The 17030-nt window shown below is 46.2% G+C and overlaps 1 protein-coding gene and 1 long non-coding RNA gene across 2 annotated transcripts in view; one reads left to right on the top strand and one right to left on the bottom strand.

Moving 5' to 3' along the window:
- Positions 1-17030, bottom strand: part of SLC7A14 (solute carrier family 7 member 14) — a 24241-nt gene that overhangs the window by 6802 nt on the left and 409 nt on the right. Inside the window, 7 exon segments of the mRNA XM_003209216.3 lie at positions 18-895; positions 1020-1228; positions 1667-1717; positions 1719-1814; positions 3473-3690; positions 4443-4679; positions 7488-7877. Of these exon segments, the coding sequence (XP_003209264.1) occupies positions 18-895; positions 1020-1228; positions 1667-1717; positions 1719-1814; positions 3473-3690; positions 4443-4679; positions 7488-7791 (1993 nt within the window). The 5' untranslated portion in view covers positions 7792-7877.
- On the top strand, positions 1150-3466 carry LOC109369525. The gene is made up of 3 exons (XR_002118676.1): positions 1150-1237; positions 2020-2128; positions 2641-3466. It is a non-coding gene; the product is annotated as an uncharacterized LOC109369525 (long non-coding RNA).

The following is a 17030-nucleotide window of genomic DNA, read 5'->3' as shown; positions in this document are numbered from 1 at the left end:
AATAATCTGGGACTCACCCACAAAGCACCAGACAGCAAATCGGATCCACGTGACTGTGGAGAGCTTCAGCATGAGATAGATATTCACCAGCATGGCGAACGCGGGGACGAACGGGAGGCAGGGTGCCATGTAGGGCAACTTCTTGGGGTTCTCTGGCTGCTGCAAGATGACAAACACCAGCACGACGATGAGCAGGATCATCAGCACAACAAGGAGAACGGCCCACCAGCTCTGCTCGGAGATGTAGTCCGACCCAAAAATAATGAAGGAGCAGAAGATGAACATCAGGACAAAGAGCAGGAGCACGCAGGTGGTGACTGTGTGGCCGGTGGCTGCCGTGGGCCTATCCATCTTCCCCGGCAGCCCCAGGTGGATCCGCATGGTGTAGTAGCGAGGGCCAATCAGCTTCTTCAGCTTGATGAGGTAGATGTTCTCAGACTCGTCCGCCTCAATCCCTGAAGTCATGTCGACTGTGCCGTAATTGGGGTGATTCACGTCGTAGGTGGATTTATCAGATTTCCCAATGAGCATCTCGTTGTCCCCCAACGATGGAAGGTTTTTTGCCCCACACGTGTTGGTTGGTGGACCTGTGAACTCCTCTCCTTCGCTGCCTGGGGAGCAAGCTTCCTTCTCACAGTCAGCCAGGATACCCTCTTTCTTTTTGGTGTGCTCCTCAGAGAGGAACTTGACAAAGCCATCGATGTCACTCTCGGGCTGGTACCGGAGGAGCAGGACACAGACAGACACCAGTGTGTAGGCGAGCAGTGTGCCAATGGACATCATCTCTATCAGGTCCCGCAGGCTGACCAGCAAGGACAGCAGTGCCGCAAGAAACCCAGAGACTATACAAGCTACTACTGGCGTTTCTGTATAAGAACTGACATGGGACAAAAACCTGCAACAAGAAAACAGTTGTAGAGGGTTAAAATTGCAGGTTGCAGTGGCTGCCTGTTGTAATAACCCATACCTGGCTGGAAAGGCAAAGGAGAAAACCAAATGTTAATGCATGTATGACTGACCTGAAGAGTAGCCCATCGCCAGCCATGGCGTAGATGACTCTTGGCATTGGGAAGAGAGAGCCCAGCAAGCTGACGGTCAGGCCGGCCACAGACCCAATGGCAACGATGAACTTGGCTGCATAGAAGCCACGTGCCACAAACATTTCCATCAGTGGGGACTCAGTGTCGATGGCATCATATGGCACCATCAGTGTGAGGATGATGCTTACCTGGGGAAGGTAAGATGAGTAGGACAGAGGGTCAGCAGCAGCCCTGAGCTTGCAGTTACAGAGGCTGCTTCTCAAGGGTGGGAAACACGCAAAAAAATTGAGTCTAATTAGAACTGTATCCTTACACCTCCTACGGAGAAGATGTAAAATGCAGAGGTTTGGGCTGTGTGATTTACTGTGGAGTTGTTAATCCAGGGGCTCTGCTACCTTGGGCTCTGCCACCCTAAGGCAACAAGGGACCTGAAATTCCTGAGTATAGACATGCATTTACTGGGTGCAGAGAGACTGGACAGGCTGTGGCCATCCATGTATATGTCCTGTCCCACACAGCTGTACTTGTTTCAACCTCTTGCAGCCCCCCAGTGGATGGCTGTACTCGTATGGCTAGTACGTATGGACATGTATTCACGTATACACACACATATAGCAGGTACTTACGGACACGTATGCTGTCAAGCACGCAACAAGTGAGGCCGTGATGGCGTAGGGGGATGGAGGTGTTGGGGCTCTTTGCTTCTTCTCCTGTGGTAGCAATGATGTCGAAGCCAATGAAGGCATAGAAACACGTCGCAGCCCCTTTGAGCACCTGCACAGAGGACCCACTGTCTCAGTGCCATGAGGGTGGCTGGCACCCAATTGGGAACAAGTGATCATGCAAAACCATTTTGTGCTTATTTTACTTGCACTGGGGTGTGGGGTTAGGGTTGTGTAGGGGCACTGAAAACACTATGGATCCTGAGGGACTGACTGACTCCCCATCCCCAACATGTTCATATGTTTTGTGTTAGCAGGAATTCTCATCAGGCAGCAAGATCTGCTAGCAGAGGAAGCAGAACAGAGCATGGACAGTCAGACATGCACCACTCTCCAAACAACCTTTGCTTTGCTTGGAAGCTGCAGGTAGGTTGGAATACTTGAAAGGGGAATTATTTGTACTGCTAGTTACTTTATTATGTTCTTTCTGAATGTACAACATTAGCATGTTTATAAGAAACAAACACTGAAGCTGGCTAAAGACTGTGTAGCTCTAAGGAGAGAGCTAATTTGTAGTTGCAAAGCCCTTGAATACATCTGGCTAGCTGGATGTTGCATGTCCATCACATCTATCTCAGTTCTTTAGCGATGGAGCACACAGGAAAATTCACCTCTTTCAGTGGAGAGTCTGTAATTCACTTTTCAAAGTATCTCTGTACTTCTGGGGATCTCGAGCTTGTGCTGTGGTGGATTAAGTTCTACAAATGATTTCAGAGAGAAACAGCCGCCTGAAAACCATAGGAAGACCCCATTGTTTTTCATGTGTTTTGGATAATGTATCTTTTAAAATTAGGTACTGTTGCCAGGAGAGATTTGGAGGATTGGGTTGGAGCAAAACACTCACATTTGGCACTCTTTTTTTCTTTCCTATTTTATAGCAGAAAAAGACAGGTATCATCCAAAAGTAAATCTGACGTCTGTTCTTAACTGGGCCTGAGCACTGCTCCTCGCTGCCATGCTCCAGAAGAGAAATGCTGATTTACAGAGGTGAAGGGACGACATGTCAGCTTGGGATCCTTTCAGCAATCAAGATTTTTGGTTTACTTTACTTTCTTGCTTATTTTTCCGCACAAAATCCCTATGGAGTCGAGCAGTGTAAATCTGAGAAGTTATCTTGGGCTTAGGCCAGCTGAGATATTTTCAGTCTCTGTTCATCTTTGGATAAAAACCAGTGCAAGCAAGCTAAAAAAGCCAAATATGTCCAAATTCTCAGTAAGCTTTGAGGGAGCATCCATAAAATAAGCACTGGCAGGTGGCATTATGAAGTGCTCAAAACAAATGCTCGAGAACATTGTTATTGAAAAGCAGCCAACATAAGTATCTCCCCCTCTGCAGGGGACGGGCTGGATCCTCCCGAGCCCTTCTTTGGACAGCCACTGCGTTTTGCTGCTGTGAGCCTGATAACGAAAGACATTTCCTGGTGTATGCTTTCACGTGCTATTTGGCTCTCCAACAGGGCATCTAGGAATAGGACTGAGTTTATTCTAAGAGTGGCAGGAGATACAGCCAAAGCATCACCATGTCCCTCAGGTTCGGAAGAGTGAGGAGGGATGGGCCCAAGCTGGGAGCTAGAGGCCTCTGGCCGAAGCTGGGTGGGCTGAGCAGGGTTAGGACCTGAGGAGCGAAGTGGAAGCAGGGGCTGCACACCACAAGCAAAGCTGAGCACGTGGTGGGGGTGGCACCGCATGACCCACTGCACACAGGACTTACCCCCGGCCATCCAAATGGCAGGAACTGCCCTTCAGACCAGTTGTCACTTTTGATGAAGAAGAGCCCGGCAATCATAATGAAGACCCAGACTATCAGGTTAATCACATTGAGCACGTTGTTCAGTCCCACTGAGTTCTTCACGCCCATGGCCACGATGACGGTGACGATGATGGCAATGACTAGAGCAAGAAGGTCAGGATATGACTCCTCTCCTTTCCCTGGGTGAGAGAAAAGAGGTGCGTAACTATTTGTCTGTGGCTAGGCTAGATGACCCTTCCCACACAAAAGATTCTATGACTCTATGACAGTACTTTTCAGATCCTGAAGTTTTGCAGTACTCCTTGTTCTCATTGCAAAGCTGGTCTCCAGGTGACCGTGCAAGGTAAAGCTCTTTTATTGAGGTGATAAATCCTGCCTCAAGACACTGTCAGGAGTTTTTGGAGAGCAGAAAACAAATGATCATATCCTAGTTTGCATCATGCATACCTGCTAAGTACTAATTAGAAGTCAATCAAACTTTAAATTTTCATAACAGAGCTACAAGACTGCTTGCTGTTGTTACTGATAAGAGCCGTGGGCTGTTGCTGGTCCCACAGAACCATCACAGCACTGAGCTCCAACATGTCAGTAATGCAGGCTCTCCATAAAATTTCTGTGTGAGTTTTAATGGGGCTGAGCAGAGCAGAGCATTCCTGTGCTATTGTTACCCTCTGATATCAAAATATTTTTTGTGGGGTTCTGATCTTCTAAATGCTGGTTTGGGTGATAGAGGCTCAAAGTACTGGGATCGTATATCCCTGCACCTAGAACCCAGACTGAACCAGATGCAAAGTACCAGAGGCCAACGGATGGTAAATAATGAATGAAGCCTAATATCCATGTCTGACGAGCTTCCAATTACATTTCAGGCTCTAATTAACGGAGGAAGCTCTGCACAACAAGATGCACACGCCTCCAGCCCAATTCTCACCCAGCCCGTTCAGCGTCCCGACGCTGCTGATCATCCAGCGGCTGATGGTGTGGTTGGCCAGTGAATCAAACATGCTGCTGAGGGCGCTGGCACCCGCGGCCGTGCCAATCAGGTACTCCAGGATGAGGTTCCAGCCAATGAAGAACGCCACGAATTCCCCCACTGTCACGTAGCTGTAGGTGTAGGCAGAGCCCGTGGTCTTGGGGACCCTCACGCCAAACTCAGCATAGCAAACACCTGTTTGGAATGAAAAAAGATATATACTGAAATTCATCCACAGAGAGCAGCAGTGGGCAGCATGGTGTTGTGGTTGTGGTGGCCCAGTTTCCATACAGTAACTTTGATGGTGACAGACGTTTCTTCTTCATCTGATAGGGATGCTAATGTGTTCTGTACCATTTTCTCCTGAGATGCTGTGTGCCTATTCTGGGTCACCACAATATAGGTGCAGGCATGAGTGCTGCCCTGATCATCCTGCTCTCACTCTACCCGTGCCAGATGAGTCTGAAGCCATCTCACAGAAATAACTAAGTTATTTTAACACTTAAATGTTGCTTGTAGACTTCATTTTGAGGAGTAACTGCAAATCTGTCTTTGTAAAGAAGGGAAGAAAGGTGAAAAGTGTGTAACTGGAGCTACCTGGGAGGAGATTTCAGTGGGATTTAATACTTTCCAGGCTTACTACATCAGGGTATTTTTCAATAAAATCCTGATTCAAGACACTGCTGTCTTGAAATAACTATCAGATTTTATTTAGTAGTCATGGATGGAATCAGAAATTCCCAGGGTGTTGGTCAGGGTAAGTGCTGGCAGGACCACCCACCCCACAAGGTAGTATCCTTGTCCTTGGCTATGGTTTTCAATGCAACTCTTCCAAACTGGACTTCTATAGAGCTGGCCCAGCTACGAGAGCAACAAGATCATCCAGCTCCACACTGTCATTATTGAAAGCTGATTAAAAATGCATGCATTCTGCAAAGGTAAGGCACTCACAGACGACCGCAGGCCTGAATGATTTATGAAACAGGTACTCTGGTGGGGACAAGTATCTGGTTTCTGTCTTTGATAGCTTTAAAAATCATATAATCTTTCTTGGCAGCTCTACTTCTAGCCAACAAGAAGATAAGGCTTAAAGAGGATTGATATTGATGCAGAGTGATAATGGCAGAGCAGAGAGTTCTATATGTATAAAATGTTTGATTTTTCAATTACCCAACAGGAATCCCAAAATAGTAATCTTTCACTATACATTGGATATTGCAACCTATAGGGTATATCTGCTTTAGATTTCAGTGTACATTAAGAAAATAACCAATTTTTATCATAGCATGTGGTAGCAGCCACAGGGGGATGAGAGATGCGAGACCTGCACACATCCCTGACTGCCACTGAGATAATAGCAGGTGGCATTAATCAGGGCACTTGAATTCACAATGCTACAGGTCCTCCAGCAGAAGTGGAGTTCACAGCACTTCCCTGTGTATGCACTGCTTAAAAAGGAAGATGATATAACTTATTAAGATATAGATTTTATCTCACTGATCTCAGCTCTATCTGTAATAGTGATAATAAAGCTGCATAACTGAATGTTACTCTTTGAGTAGGGCTGTGACAAACCCACAGTGCCATCAAAATCAGTGGCATTCCCATTTCCCAGAATGATTCCCAAATTTCTGTGAAACTGGGACCTTGCAACACTACTAAGCTCCACCTCTTCTTTGCAGGGGTTATTTCCCCTTTTGATGCAGAAGAAATCCTGACTTCCATGAACCTCTGCTGTTGATGGCCCCATCCCTCCTCAGCCACATCTGAGCACTACAGCCCCTCTCAGCACCAGCAATCTGCAAGGCATTCTAGAAGGAGTATTTTCAGCCAAAAACTCTGGGATAATTTGCAGGTAATGGGCACTGACTTGATGACCAAAGGTGAGCACAGGTGATCTGGATACCTGCCTGAGCTGCAAGCCAAAGCAGCTCCTTAAAATCCATCCATGCACATTTGCAGGATGCAGCTTGTCCAGCTCCCAGCCCTTACTGGGTTTCACTTGCCAAAAATGCACTGCTGTTATAAACAACAGCAGTGTCAATGATGAAGCAAGGAAGTGGCCAAGGAGATAATGAAAACACTGCATCCTTGGGAAAACACTTTCCCAGGGCTGCACAAGCAGGGGGGAGATGAAAGCAGGGCTGGGAGTGGCAGGGCTGTGGGGCCAGCAGGAGCTTCCTGCTGTGGGGCAGGGCCCACGGCTTGGGGAAAAAAGGCTCTTTTTGGGGACAATGTGTTTTCTCAGAGCGGACCCACCCCAGTTGCTCCACTTCATTTGGTTTGCATCACAAAATGGGCTGTGGGAAATGGGGAAAGCGCAATAATCTGAGGACTTGAAAAGTAGAGGCAGGTCATTCCCATCCCGTATTGAAGTCCTTTGTCACTGAGTCAGGTTTCCTTGCCCAGCCCACACACGCAAGCTGGATTGCCAGACTGACACAGCATGCAAAGTTCTGTGAGCAGGGGGAGCGGGGACATCGCATCATCGCGTTAGCGCTGATCTGGAAAGGACAAATGCCAGCAGAACTGGCTTATGTGGAAACCGCAGCTCAGGCCATATGCTCAGCTGGGTTCACAGGAGGCAATGGAATTCACTGACTTTTCACTAAAATATATAATTCCTCCCTCTCTGCACATTGCTTTGTTTGCTTTGTTTTGTTGGAAATTCAAAGAGCGACCCTGAGTGAACAGGAGCCAATAACAACAGCTCTAAAGGTAGCAGAGGAGTTGCTGGGCTTGGCACCGCCTGCAGGATGCCACTGTCCTGCTGGCTCCTTGTAGCTGGGCACCCCATGCCGGTGGGGAACCCCAGTGCAAAAGGGGCTTTCAGTGAAAGGAGATGTCATTGCCCCTCTGTGCTGTGTGTATCCTAAGTGCCATCACCTCATGGATGTGACCCCAATGTCACGAGACCAGCACTGGTAATTGGCACGTTGTCCAGTCACGAAGGTGGCCAGAGTCTACCTGAGACCTCACTCAAAACCCACTGGAAAGACTCACCTGACAAGATGGAGGCGACGGCAGCGATGATGAAGGACACGATGACGCCAGGCCCTGCCATCTCCTTGGCCACCAGGCCAGACACCACGTACATACCTGTGCCCACGCAGCTGCCAACACCAAGGGAGATGAGGTCGAGCGTGGTGAGGACCTTGGCCAGCCGTGCGCCCTGGCCTCCTGCTGTCCCCGTGCCCTCCAGCATCGACTCCACAGGCTTGGTGCGCAGGACGCGGGAGCGCAGGGCATGGCCTGCAGCCCCCCATGGCACCCGCCGTGGGTCCAGGCGTGACAGGAGGCCGCTCATGGTTGCTGCTGGGCTTGGGTGTCCCAGGCTGAATCCGTGCTCAGGGCTGCGGCCTCATCGCCAGTTCTTCAATGATGGCAACCCAGCTGCAAGAAAGAAGAAAGGTCTCACAGTGTGTGTTTGAGCTGAAGCAGCAAAGGAAGAGGTGTTGTCCCAAGGAGGTAAGTTATCAATATCATCCCATACACAGCAGGAACCTGAAACCATCCAACTGCCCAACCAACACCAAAAATCCTCCTGGGCAAACACGAGGAGCTGGGGCACAGCAGGTCACCTCTCTGAATACTTTGAAATGCTGCCGCCTGAGCCCGTCTGCTCTACACGGCGATTACATCTTCCCAATCATTAGATTGTCTCCACGAGCATGAATTAGCTCATGCTTTTTCGTCTTCAGCCACATTTCCAGGCACTATTCAGACACTGTCCTTTTCCTTCCTTCTCTTTCTCTTCTTTTCAGCAGATTGCGTAGTTCCCAGGCAAGGAGAAATGATCTCCTGGTGACGTGTGATGACTTTGAGCAAAACAATGAGAATTGACAATCTCTGCATACTGATATATGGAAAAAAGAAATATTGTTTCTTTAATATGAATTTTAGCCTGAAAGTTGCCTTCCTGTTAATGCAGCGATTTTTTTTATTATTATTACTGCCTTAGAGCCAAAACAATTATTTCTTCAGTCTTTACATCCTAAACGAATTACACTGTGTCTACCAGGTGGCCTTGTCTTGCTGGAGTTTATTAAATAAAACACAGCATTTGTTTCACGTTTTGGTTGGTCGCAGTTCGAATTGTGCTGATGCTTACCTCGAGCGACTGCAAGCTGAAGGGATGCACGTTCTGGCTAAGGATATTGAGAGTGAAAAATGGTTGCCACTTTTGAGCAAATGTGCATCTTTGAGGTGAGAATAAGAGCTGGGTTTGGCTGCTTCAGGGCCGCATGCCTGTGTGCCAGCATTTTAGCCATGAGGGGAATAGCTCCTCTAACCAAAGCGATCCCCAACCCAAACTCGACTTCTCCTACCCAGAGCTGTTGCACAGCGTCTCTGAGGCATGGGCTGATGTTTCACTCAACTGTGTCCAATCCTTCATTTAGTTCTTTTCCTTTGCAGGTCTTTATCAGCACTTCTTGTTAAGCGGAAGGACTTGGGTGGGTCTGCCTGGGTTTGCAAGAAACAGACCTCAGCTAAATAGAACAGTGGGCAGAAATAGCTGCCTGGTTTGTGAACGGCTACAGTCTAGATGCCCTTATTTCTGTGTCATTTCCTCATGCAGTATGTTAGGTAAGAAAATAATCTTTTCTGGCTAGTAGCTGGGGTGGCAGAGGGCCCTGAGTTGCTGAAGGCAGTGCCTTGATATCAGCTGAAATGAAGTTACTCTGTAGTTGTGGCTGTACTCAATGAAAGTGATCATTTGAAAGTATCAGTGCTAGTTAAGTGAGAGCAGCGTATTGCTACTCCATCACTTGGAAACATCCTGTCCCCCACCCACAGCCATAAGAAATGACTGATGGAGGGACAATGCCTACCTGGGGCAGACACAGCTCATTTCTGCCCTGCTCCATCAATGCTCCCAAGGACATGGAGAAACAGACAGCAGCGGGGGGGGATTTTGGCAAGACCGAGGTGCAGGCATTGCTCAGCAGTCGCATTCATCCATTCCACAGCTATGCAAAAATGGTGAAGTCTTAGGAGACTGGTGTAAATCCACAGCCAGAGGGAGGGAGGAAGCGCTTTTCTTGTGCTTGATGGTTGCCCTCCTCATTGCGTAGCCAGGAAGCTGAGTGGGGCTGTGCTGGGGGCCAGGGCCAGCTCAGCTAACTCTGCTGCCATCGTGCTCATTAGCAACCGCTGTTTGTACCACAACAGCGTTCTTCATTAGAGCAAATGAGCTAAAACAGCAATCACATCGAAAGGAGAGGCCTCGGTGTTCAGAGGCACAGCTTTCTAAGTGTGTGGTTTGGTGCCAAATTACTCCTGAACTAAACCTGCTGTTTTCTGCTTCATCCTCATCGCTCCATCCCACACCCACTGCCTGACTTGTTTAGTCCTCTTGTTAATGAGTGCCCTCTGCCTGGGTGGCTCTGGGATGTCCCTGTGTAAAGCCCTCTGTAAAGAATACAGAGAACACAAGGAGAATCAGTGTGTTGATGGTGATAGATTAGAAGAGAGAGCTCCAGATGGTAAGGAGCCAGCCAGGGGTGCTCGCTGAGATGGAACGGTTGGGTTTCCTTCAGCTTTCTCCTCACAGAAGTCATTATGGCACAGGAAATCTCCCTGCTGCCCATGGAGCCCACCGTTTGCTTCAGGAAGGTGATGGGAAAGCCCCTTCCTCCTTGCAGGCGATCTGGTTGTTGGCAACCCAGCCCACGGCAGGGGGCTTGGAACTTGATGATCTTTAAGGTCCCTTCCAACTTCAGCCATTGTGTGATTCTACATGCCCTAGAAAAGCAGGGCAGAGCAGACTCCTAGCAAATCCCACAGCAGCAATATTAACGCAGGTGCTTGCAGAGCAAAATTCATGCTTCATCCCAGGTGCAGCTGGGCGTTGAGATGACTCAGAGCTCAGACAGAATGAGAAATAAATCCAGAGAGAGACAAAAGCATCCCAATGCCTGCTGCTACAACAGCATTTTTGCCCCACGCGGGGCTGTGCGTGGAGCTGGGCTGCAGCATTTCTTGTGGGAAGGCAGCACGGAGAGCTGCGATGCAGAGCTGCAACCCACGGCGTGAGAGAAGAGAAAGGGAGAGCGGAAAATCCCTGCCAGCCTCACTTCCCTGCCCGCTGTGTTGTTTTTAGTTTAATTACTAGGCTGGTAGCTGCGAGCTGGGCAGTAGGAGCAGACACAAGATGTGGTTTTCATTACGGCCAGGCAGCAGGGAGAGGAATGACGTCAGTGCCGTTGGCCACGCGGCAGAGAGATGCTGCTGTGGGCTGCTCATCACACTGCTGCTTTCTGTGTGGAGTTTTGTGTGCTCATTTTACATCCTCTGAGCACTGCGCAGGGGTTCAGCATCTGCCCCTCTATTGCTAATTTGGGGTTTTTTTTTTAACCCTTTCCAATTTTTTACCTCCTTCAAATGGGGGGGTTATTATTTTAAGCTAAAATTATCACTAAAAAAAAGCATAGTGATATATTTTAGGTTTAAGACCAATTTAGCAATGTGCCTACTGAAAACAAACAAACAAACAAACAAACAAAAAAAACAGCTCCAGGGCTGTTACATGGTGTTTTTTGGTTTTGTCTTCATAGCAAAATGGGATTGGAGGAGCTGAACAGCTCTTTACTGTTCTTCTTTCATCTGTATTTTTTTAGGTGCTTTACCAATATTAATATTGTTGCAAGTTGGCCAAATACCATTATCTCCTTCAGAGAAATAAGCAAAATAAACACTGAGTTATTTAGCTTGACCAAAGACATGACGAAAGAGCAATGGTGCTGCAGACAGGGGTCCTTAAATTTTGTATTCCTGTCTCCAGTGCAAGAAGGAGCCAAACCAGCGTAACCTCCTTGTTTTGCAGCCTGTGAGACCCACTTCCAAAGCTGAGCACCCGCATCAGGACACTGCGTCCACAAAGGTGAGCAAAGAGGAACAGATGGAGGTGAAGAAATGCACACAGAGGTGAAACTGGAGCTGGCTGTGGTGAAGGCCAGCAGATTCCTTGGTGATGAGTTATTCTGAGCGCTGCTGTGCTCATTATGTGCCAGCCTTGCAAGCAGCTGGCCCTAGATGCTGGGATCCCATAGGGAGAAATATCCCTAGGTTTGAGGGGTATTCCTCTGGGCATCCTGCTCTGCATCCACCGCTTTGCACTTGGGTCTGCAGGAAGCCATCCTATGCAGGCATTCTGTGTTCCCACGTGTTTTCTGCCCTGTTTGTCCAGGGAGCACTGACTATGTATGGTGCAGAGTGGTGTAGCACTGAGTGCCGGGTACTTCTGGCACATCCAGCCATCTGTGAGTGCAGCACTGTAAGTAATGCAATATGCATGAAGTGCTCCATTTGTGTTTGCAAAAAGCTATTTTACCACTAGGAGGAAGGAAAAAAAAAAAGAGAATTATGGAGAAAGATGTATAATCAATTTGCACATTTCTAAAAAGGACTGGTTTCTCGTTGTTTTCTTGAGGTGGTGAAGTAAAAGCCTTAAAGAAACAGAATGATGCTGTTAGTATGGGGAAATGACAGATCAATAGGTGGGCGAGCTGAGCAGAACCAGGCAACCAGGAACTTCTTGGAACTGCTGTGCTGAGGGCTCCTTCTAGGGGGCCACATGAAATAACTGAATTGCTTCTCCATAAGTAAAATGGAGAAAGCAGATGCCTAACAGAAGTGCACGTGTGCTTAATGCAGCTGGGTGTTCTAAGGAAGGTGCAGAGAAACCACACTAAAAATAATGCTCTTCCAGCTGTACCTCACTGTCGTAGTGGACAAGAGCTGCATTTGTATTGAGCTGCTTCGAGCTGAGTGACCAGACAGTCTGTTCTAGAACACCACTCATTGAAGAAATGTCTTTGCTTTAATAAGATGCAGGAGCAGCCTCTGTAATTACTTGATTACACCTTCTTTTTCTTCCCTCATAGATCCATACTTTTGCACCGTAGAATGGAAGTCATTACGGTTTGCTCCAGGCCAGCCATGAGAGCTTTTTAAATTTAACATAAATCACAGAATGGGTTATTTATTAGTGTGTGAGGCTCTCTAAAGAAAATGGATTTTTGCTATTGCAAAGCCTGGCGATGCGTCATTATGACAATTTATTTCATTTCAGGATATCAACGTGAATTTCAATGGCAAAAACACAAATTACATTTTTCGGTGAAGTATTGATTTAATACTTTGTTGTCCAAACCAGAAAAAATAGTGACTGTGTATCAAACACAGGTTCTGAAAATCTATTGTTTTTAAGTCTCTAATTCTGCTTTGGAGATTGCTGTTTTTACAGAGGTTCCTTTACTCCTTGCTAAAGAACTGCTTTTTCTTCCCAGCTAACTCTCACCAGCAGTCTCTCAGGCTTCTGGAAAGCCTTCCATGCAATAATTTAGGAATCTGAACTGGTCTTCTGTGCTGTAAGCACATCAGGATTACACACACTGTTCGGCTCTTGCAGGTTTTCAAATGCATTTCTCTTTTGTTTGAGCACGTGGTCTCATTAATTAGTTATCGTGTTCCATCAGCAGTTATACAAATGTAATTGATTATGCCTCACTGCCCTGTTTGCATGATTTTGTCTGTGGGCTAATTAATGCAGGAGGGGTTCTCAAAGAAACACGTTCCTCAGAAGGAGCTGGAAGGAGGCATTCCTTCAGTGCCTGCTGAGGTCTCCAGGAGGAGCAGTAGTAGATGTAAATCAGTAGGCTCTTTGCGCATGAAATAGAGAGCTGCAGGGTAATTTGGGTGGCTGCAGCTTGTGTCACCAATTCCCCAACAGGAGTGTGGGGCAGATTCAACACACTTCCCAGGAAGTGAATAGCAGATCTTGCTGCATTTATTCCATGATTGGCTGCTTATTATTATTATTCACTAGGACAAAAAATCCTTGCCTTACATGAGTAATCCTCCTGCATTTCAACAGAACTGATTATATGAGTAATGTGAACACAAGTTGATCAAAGAAGACGGCTTATAAGAGATTTTCTGTGTTTAGTCATTTATCATCATAAGTCAGGCAAACGTGGTGCAGCACTTGAGCAGTGTGTGATGTGAGCAATACCTGGCATTGTAGCACGAGTGCTTTTAGACACTTCCCAACAAGTAAGTTATGAGCGTACACCCAAGATTAAGTCAGCGTACAGGATGCTACTAATGAGGCAGAACTGAACAAAGAATGACATGTTCTTAAAAGACCAACAGCTCAAAATGATGGTATTATGGTGTTCTTGCACAAACTGCCTGGTGATGTCCTTGAGTAGCAAGGGAAATCGGTGTGGGTAAACATGGTTATGCCTAGCTTAAATTTGGGTTGTCATTGGAGCCCTGGTAGCTAACTGCATCCTTGTTCTTCGCCTCCCTTAGAAGTGAATTGAATAGAATAGCTGAAATATTATTGCTGTGGTTCTTGTTTGTGCTGGAGCTCCTGGCCAAAGGAACTTGACACATTACTGCCTTCTATCTTAATTTACTTAGTGTGGAACTGGTGACCCTGGCTATTAATTGTGCATCTCCTGGTCCCTGTTGCTTCCCCTGCCAGTTAATGAGGCAGTGTGCAGTCTGGCACACGCCTGCTATTGCCCAGGTGACCTGAAGAGGTGCTGGCAGACCCAGATACTTCCCAGTGCTGCCAGCTCATCCCAGCCCAGGGCAAAGGGTAGGCAGCAGGCATATATTTCCCTCACTGTCACACCAGGGTGTCCAAATCCCACCTGGACACCACAACCATATTGCTGGGCATCAGGGAACAGCTGTTCACTTGGCACAACTTGACAGACACATCATTAAGACCTCGTTCAAAATGCCCTTGGGCGCAGCTTCCTGCTGTTGACAGAGTGCATCCAGATGTACTAGTGGCCTCTAGACACAATAAAGTGCCTTAAGCCTCAGATTTTAAGTGTGTGTTGAAGGACTTTGCTCAGAAAGACCCAACCAGCACTCAAGGAGCTCAGGACCTGCAGGGAGGAGTTGACCAAAGCACAAAGTTGTATCCCAATTACTGACAAGCACTGGCAGCAGTAATTGGTGGTTACTAAGGACCAGTGCTCAAATCCTGCTAACTTGTGGATCAAACACACTTTTTTTTTTTTTTTTAATATGCTTACATAAGGTTCCTATGCAACGTCTCTCAACACTTGCAGCATAATAGAAGGAATCTCCCAGTAATAATCCATCTACCTCCATGCAGCAAACCATCTGACCCTCTAACTCTGTACTCTCGCAATTAAATTGCAGGATTTGAAAAACCTGCTCTTCTTGTATTCATCTGCCAGATAGATTTAATTTATGGTGTTCCATCTTTCAGTAAATTATTGATACAGCTGTCATGCAGAGGATCAGAGACAACAGAATCACATGCTATGTGGCTCCACCTCACTGTTTTTGTTTTGTCAGTGCCTGGGCCTCTCTCTGACAGTTTTATTTCAGGGAAAGAGCACTTTTCTCCCAGGGATGTTCCTCTGAGATTATAGCAAGGAATCAGCCGTGGTAGCACCATCAACACTAGTTGGAGTGCCCAGCCCCAGCTGAGCCCTGAGCTGATGGCTGCGCAGCCCAGGGCCACTGTGTGATGAGCCACAGGAAGTAAACGTATACAAGAATAACATTGCTCAGTACTAGAAGGAAGTTTCCACCATGATTTTCTACATCTTGCTGCTCAGAAATGAAAAAAAGGTATTATGAATCTATGTGGCCCATAGATTCTGTTCCCATTGGCACAGTGGGTGGTTTAATGAGTTCAGTAGGTTCACTCTGGACTGAGGTGAGACTCTGGCCAAGATTTCAGATCCATAGGAAACGGCTTAAAATGTTCTCTTTGTTTCTTGACTGGACCATTTTGTGCTGTTTTGGGCCTGGTCGTGGCTTTATACTTTAAGATGATGGTTAAACATTTACATTATGATGACCTTAATGGCTCGAGTGCTGTGGAGACAAAATTTTAACCATCTGGAACTGAGATGTTTATGTTTATCTATATTCTATGATAGACTACTCTGTTTTATACTGACTCACTTTACTGCAGTGTGAAAAAAAGGATTTATTTTAGGGAGAGTTAAGAGATGGAGAAAGTAGGAAAATTGGGGTGTTCAAAATGCAAGTTGGTCACTCAGTTTTTCTTCTCTTAGTATGTGGTCAAAACTCCCCTTGGGAATGTGCTTGTCTAGAGTAGAGCCTGGGGTACTTGGGAGGAATGCTGTATGGCCTCATGTCTGACTGGGGAACTAGAGATAAGAGGTATCATTAAGTCCACTGAGTTAATTTTGTCTGAACTAGTCATTAGCTTCCATGCCATTACTCCTGCAGGAAGGCCCATGACTTGCTTTGGCTTAGTTACAGCTTCTGGGAGGACATCAAGTCTTTACATGAGTAGATGGAGAATTCAGCAGGTTTTCTGACAGTTCGTCCATGAGGTCATCAACCCTTCACTGTTCAAAAATGTGAGCACTCACTTAAATCAGAATGCTTTGGCTGTAGCGACTCAACATCCATTTCTGTCATGCCTTTCTTTGGCAGATGGAGAAGTAACTCAATGCCTGTTCATTTTTTCTGTAAAGGCTGTCAGCCTCTTGAATCAAGTCATCTCCCACCCTCTTTTCTAATTAATTGATTGGATCAGGTACTGTAGTTCGTCTTTTATAAGACTCTTTCTCCAGTACTTTCTATTTTGGCTTTTATTTCTTTTTCAAACTCCAATATTATTGTTATTTTTTCTAATGTCTACTGTATTCTAGCATTCTCAATTGCCAAGGGGAGATTAAAACTCAAGAGCAATTGCATGAGCCTTTTTAAGTCTCAGTTCTGTTTAACTGCTTGTGGGTTTTTTTGTTTTGTTTTGTTTTTGCTTTTAACTAAATCAATGCCTGTTGTACATACTGCCTTCTTTGTATCTTTTCAGATATGTACTGCACATTTGAATTTACTTTGAGTGGACCCAAGCTGCTTTATCTTCATCATTTAACCCTCACCAGTCTCTACTTTGTTGTCAAATTTCAGCATTTTTGACAGATGAAAATGGAAAATAGTACTTGGGCCTGGGATCCCTGCAATAAAACCTGCTCTCATGCAGCAGAGATTCCCCAGGGAGCTTAATGTTTTAAGAACAGATAATTAGTTTAATCTAGGTAACTCTTCACTCTAGTATTGCTTTTAGCTTGTTTGGTTTTTGTTTGTTTACAGTGTATTGTTCAACTACAGTAAGTCATATGCCTTATGTATACCAACAAAATGGGTATATGTAAATACCTTTAGCAATCAGACTTTCAGTCTCATGACAGTTTTTGGTCAATTAAACAAATGCCTTGGCATGCTAAAATGTACTTACCTACTACATAGGGGCAAAGGGAAGATTAATTAGTTAATACGCTAGATTAAATCAGATACAGCCCTTTTGAGCTGAGAGTCTTCTCTGGTGCTGACAAGAGTAATACTGCTTCCCATGCCTCCCCAGAGTCTGTGTTGATTTAGGAAGCCCTCTATCAGAGCTCTGTAGGCACAGACTGTCACAGGGAGGCACTAAGTCGATCTGTCTAAATGATCATTTGATAGGTCACGAGACCTGAGCTGGAAAGCAATTTTGAGAGAAAAAAAAAAAAA

The sequence above is a fragment of the Meleagris gallopavo genome, chromosome 11 (genome assembly GCF_000146605.3).
Source record: "Meleagris gallopavo isolate NT-WF06-2002-E0010 breed Aviagen turkey brand Nicholas breeding stock chromosome 11, Turkey_5.1, whole genome shotgun sequence".
In the NCBI taxonomy this organism is placed as follows: domain Eukaryota; kingdom Metazoa; phylum Chordata; class Aves; order Galliformes; family Phasianidae; genus Meleagris; species Meleagris gallopavo.
Note: the sequence above shows the minus strand (reverse complement) of the source record. Positions and strands in the feature narration are given on the sequence as shown.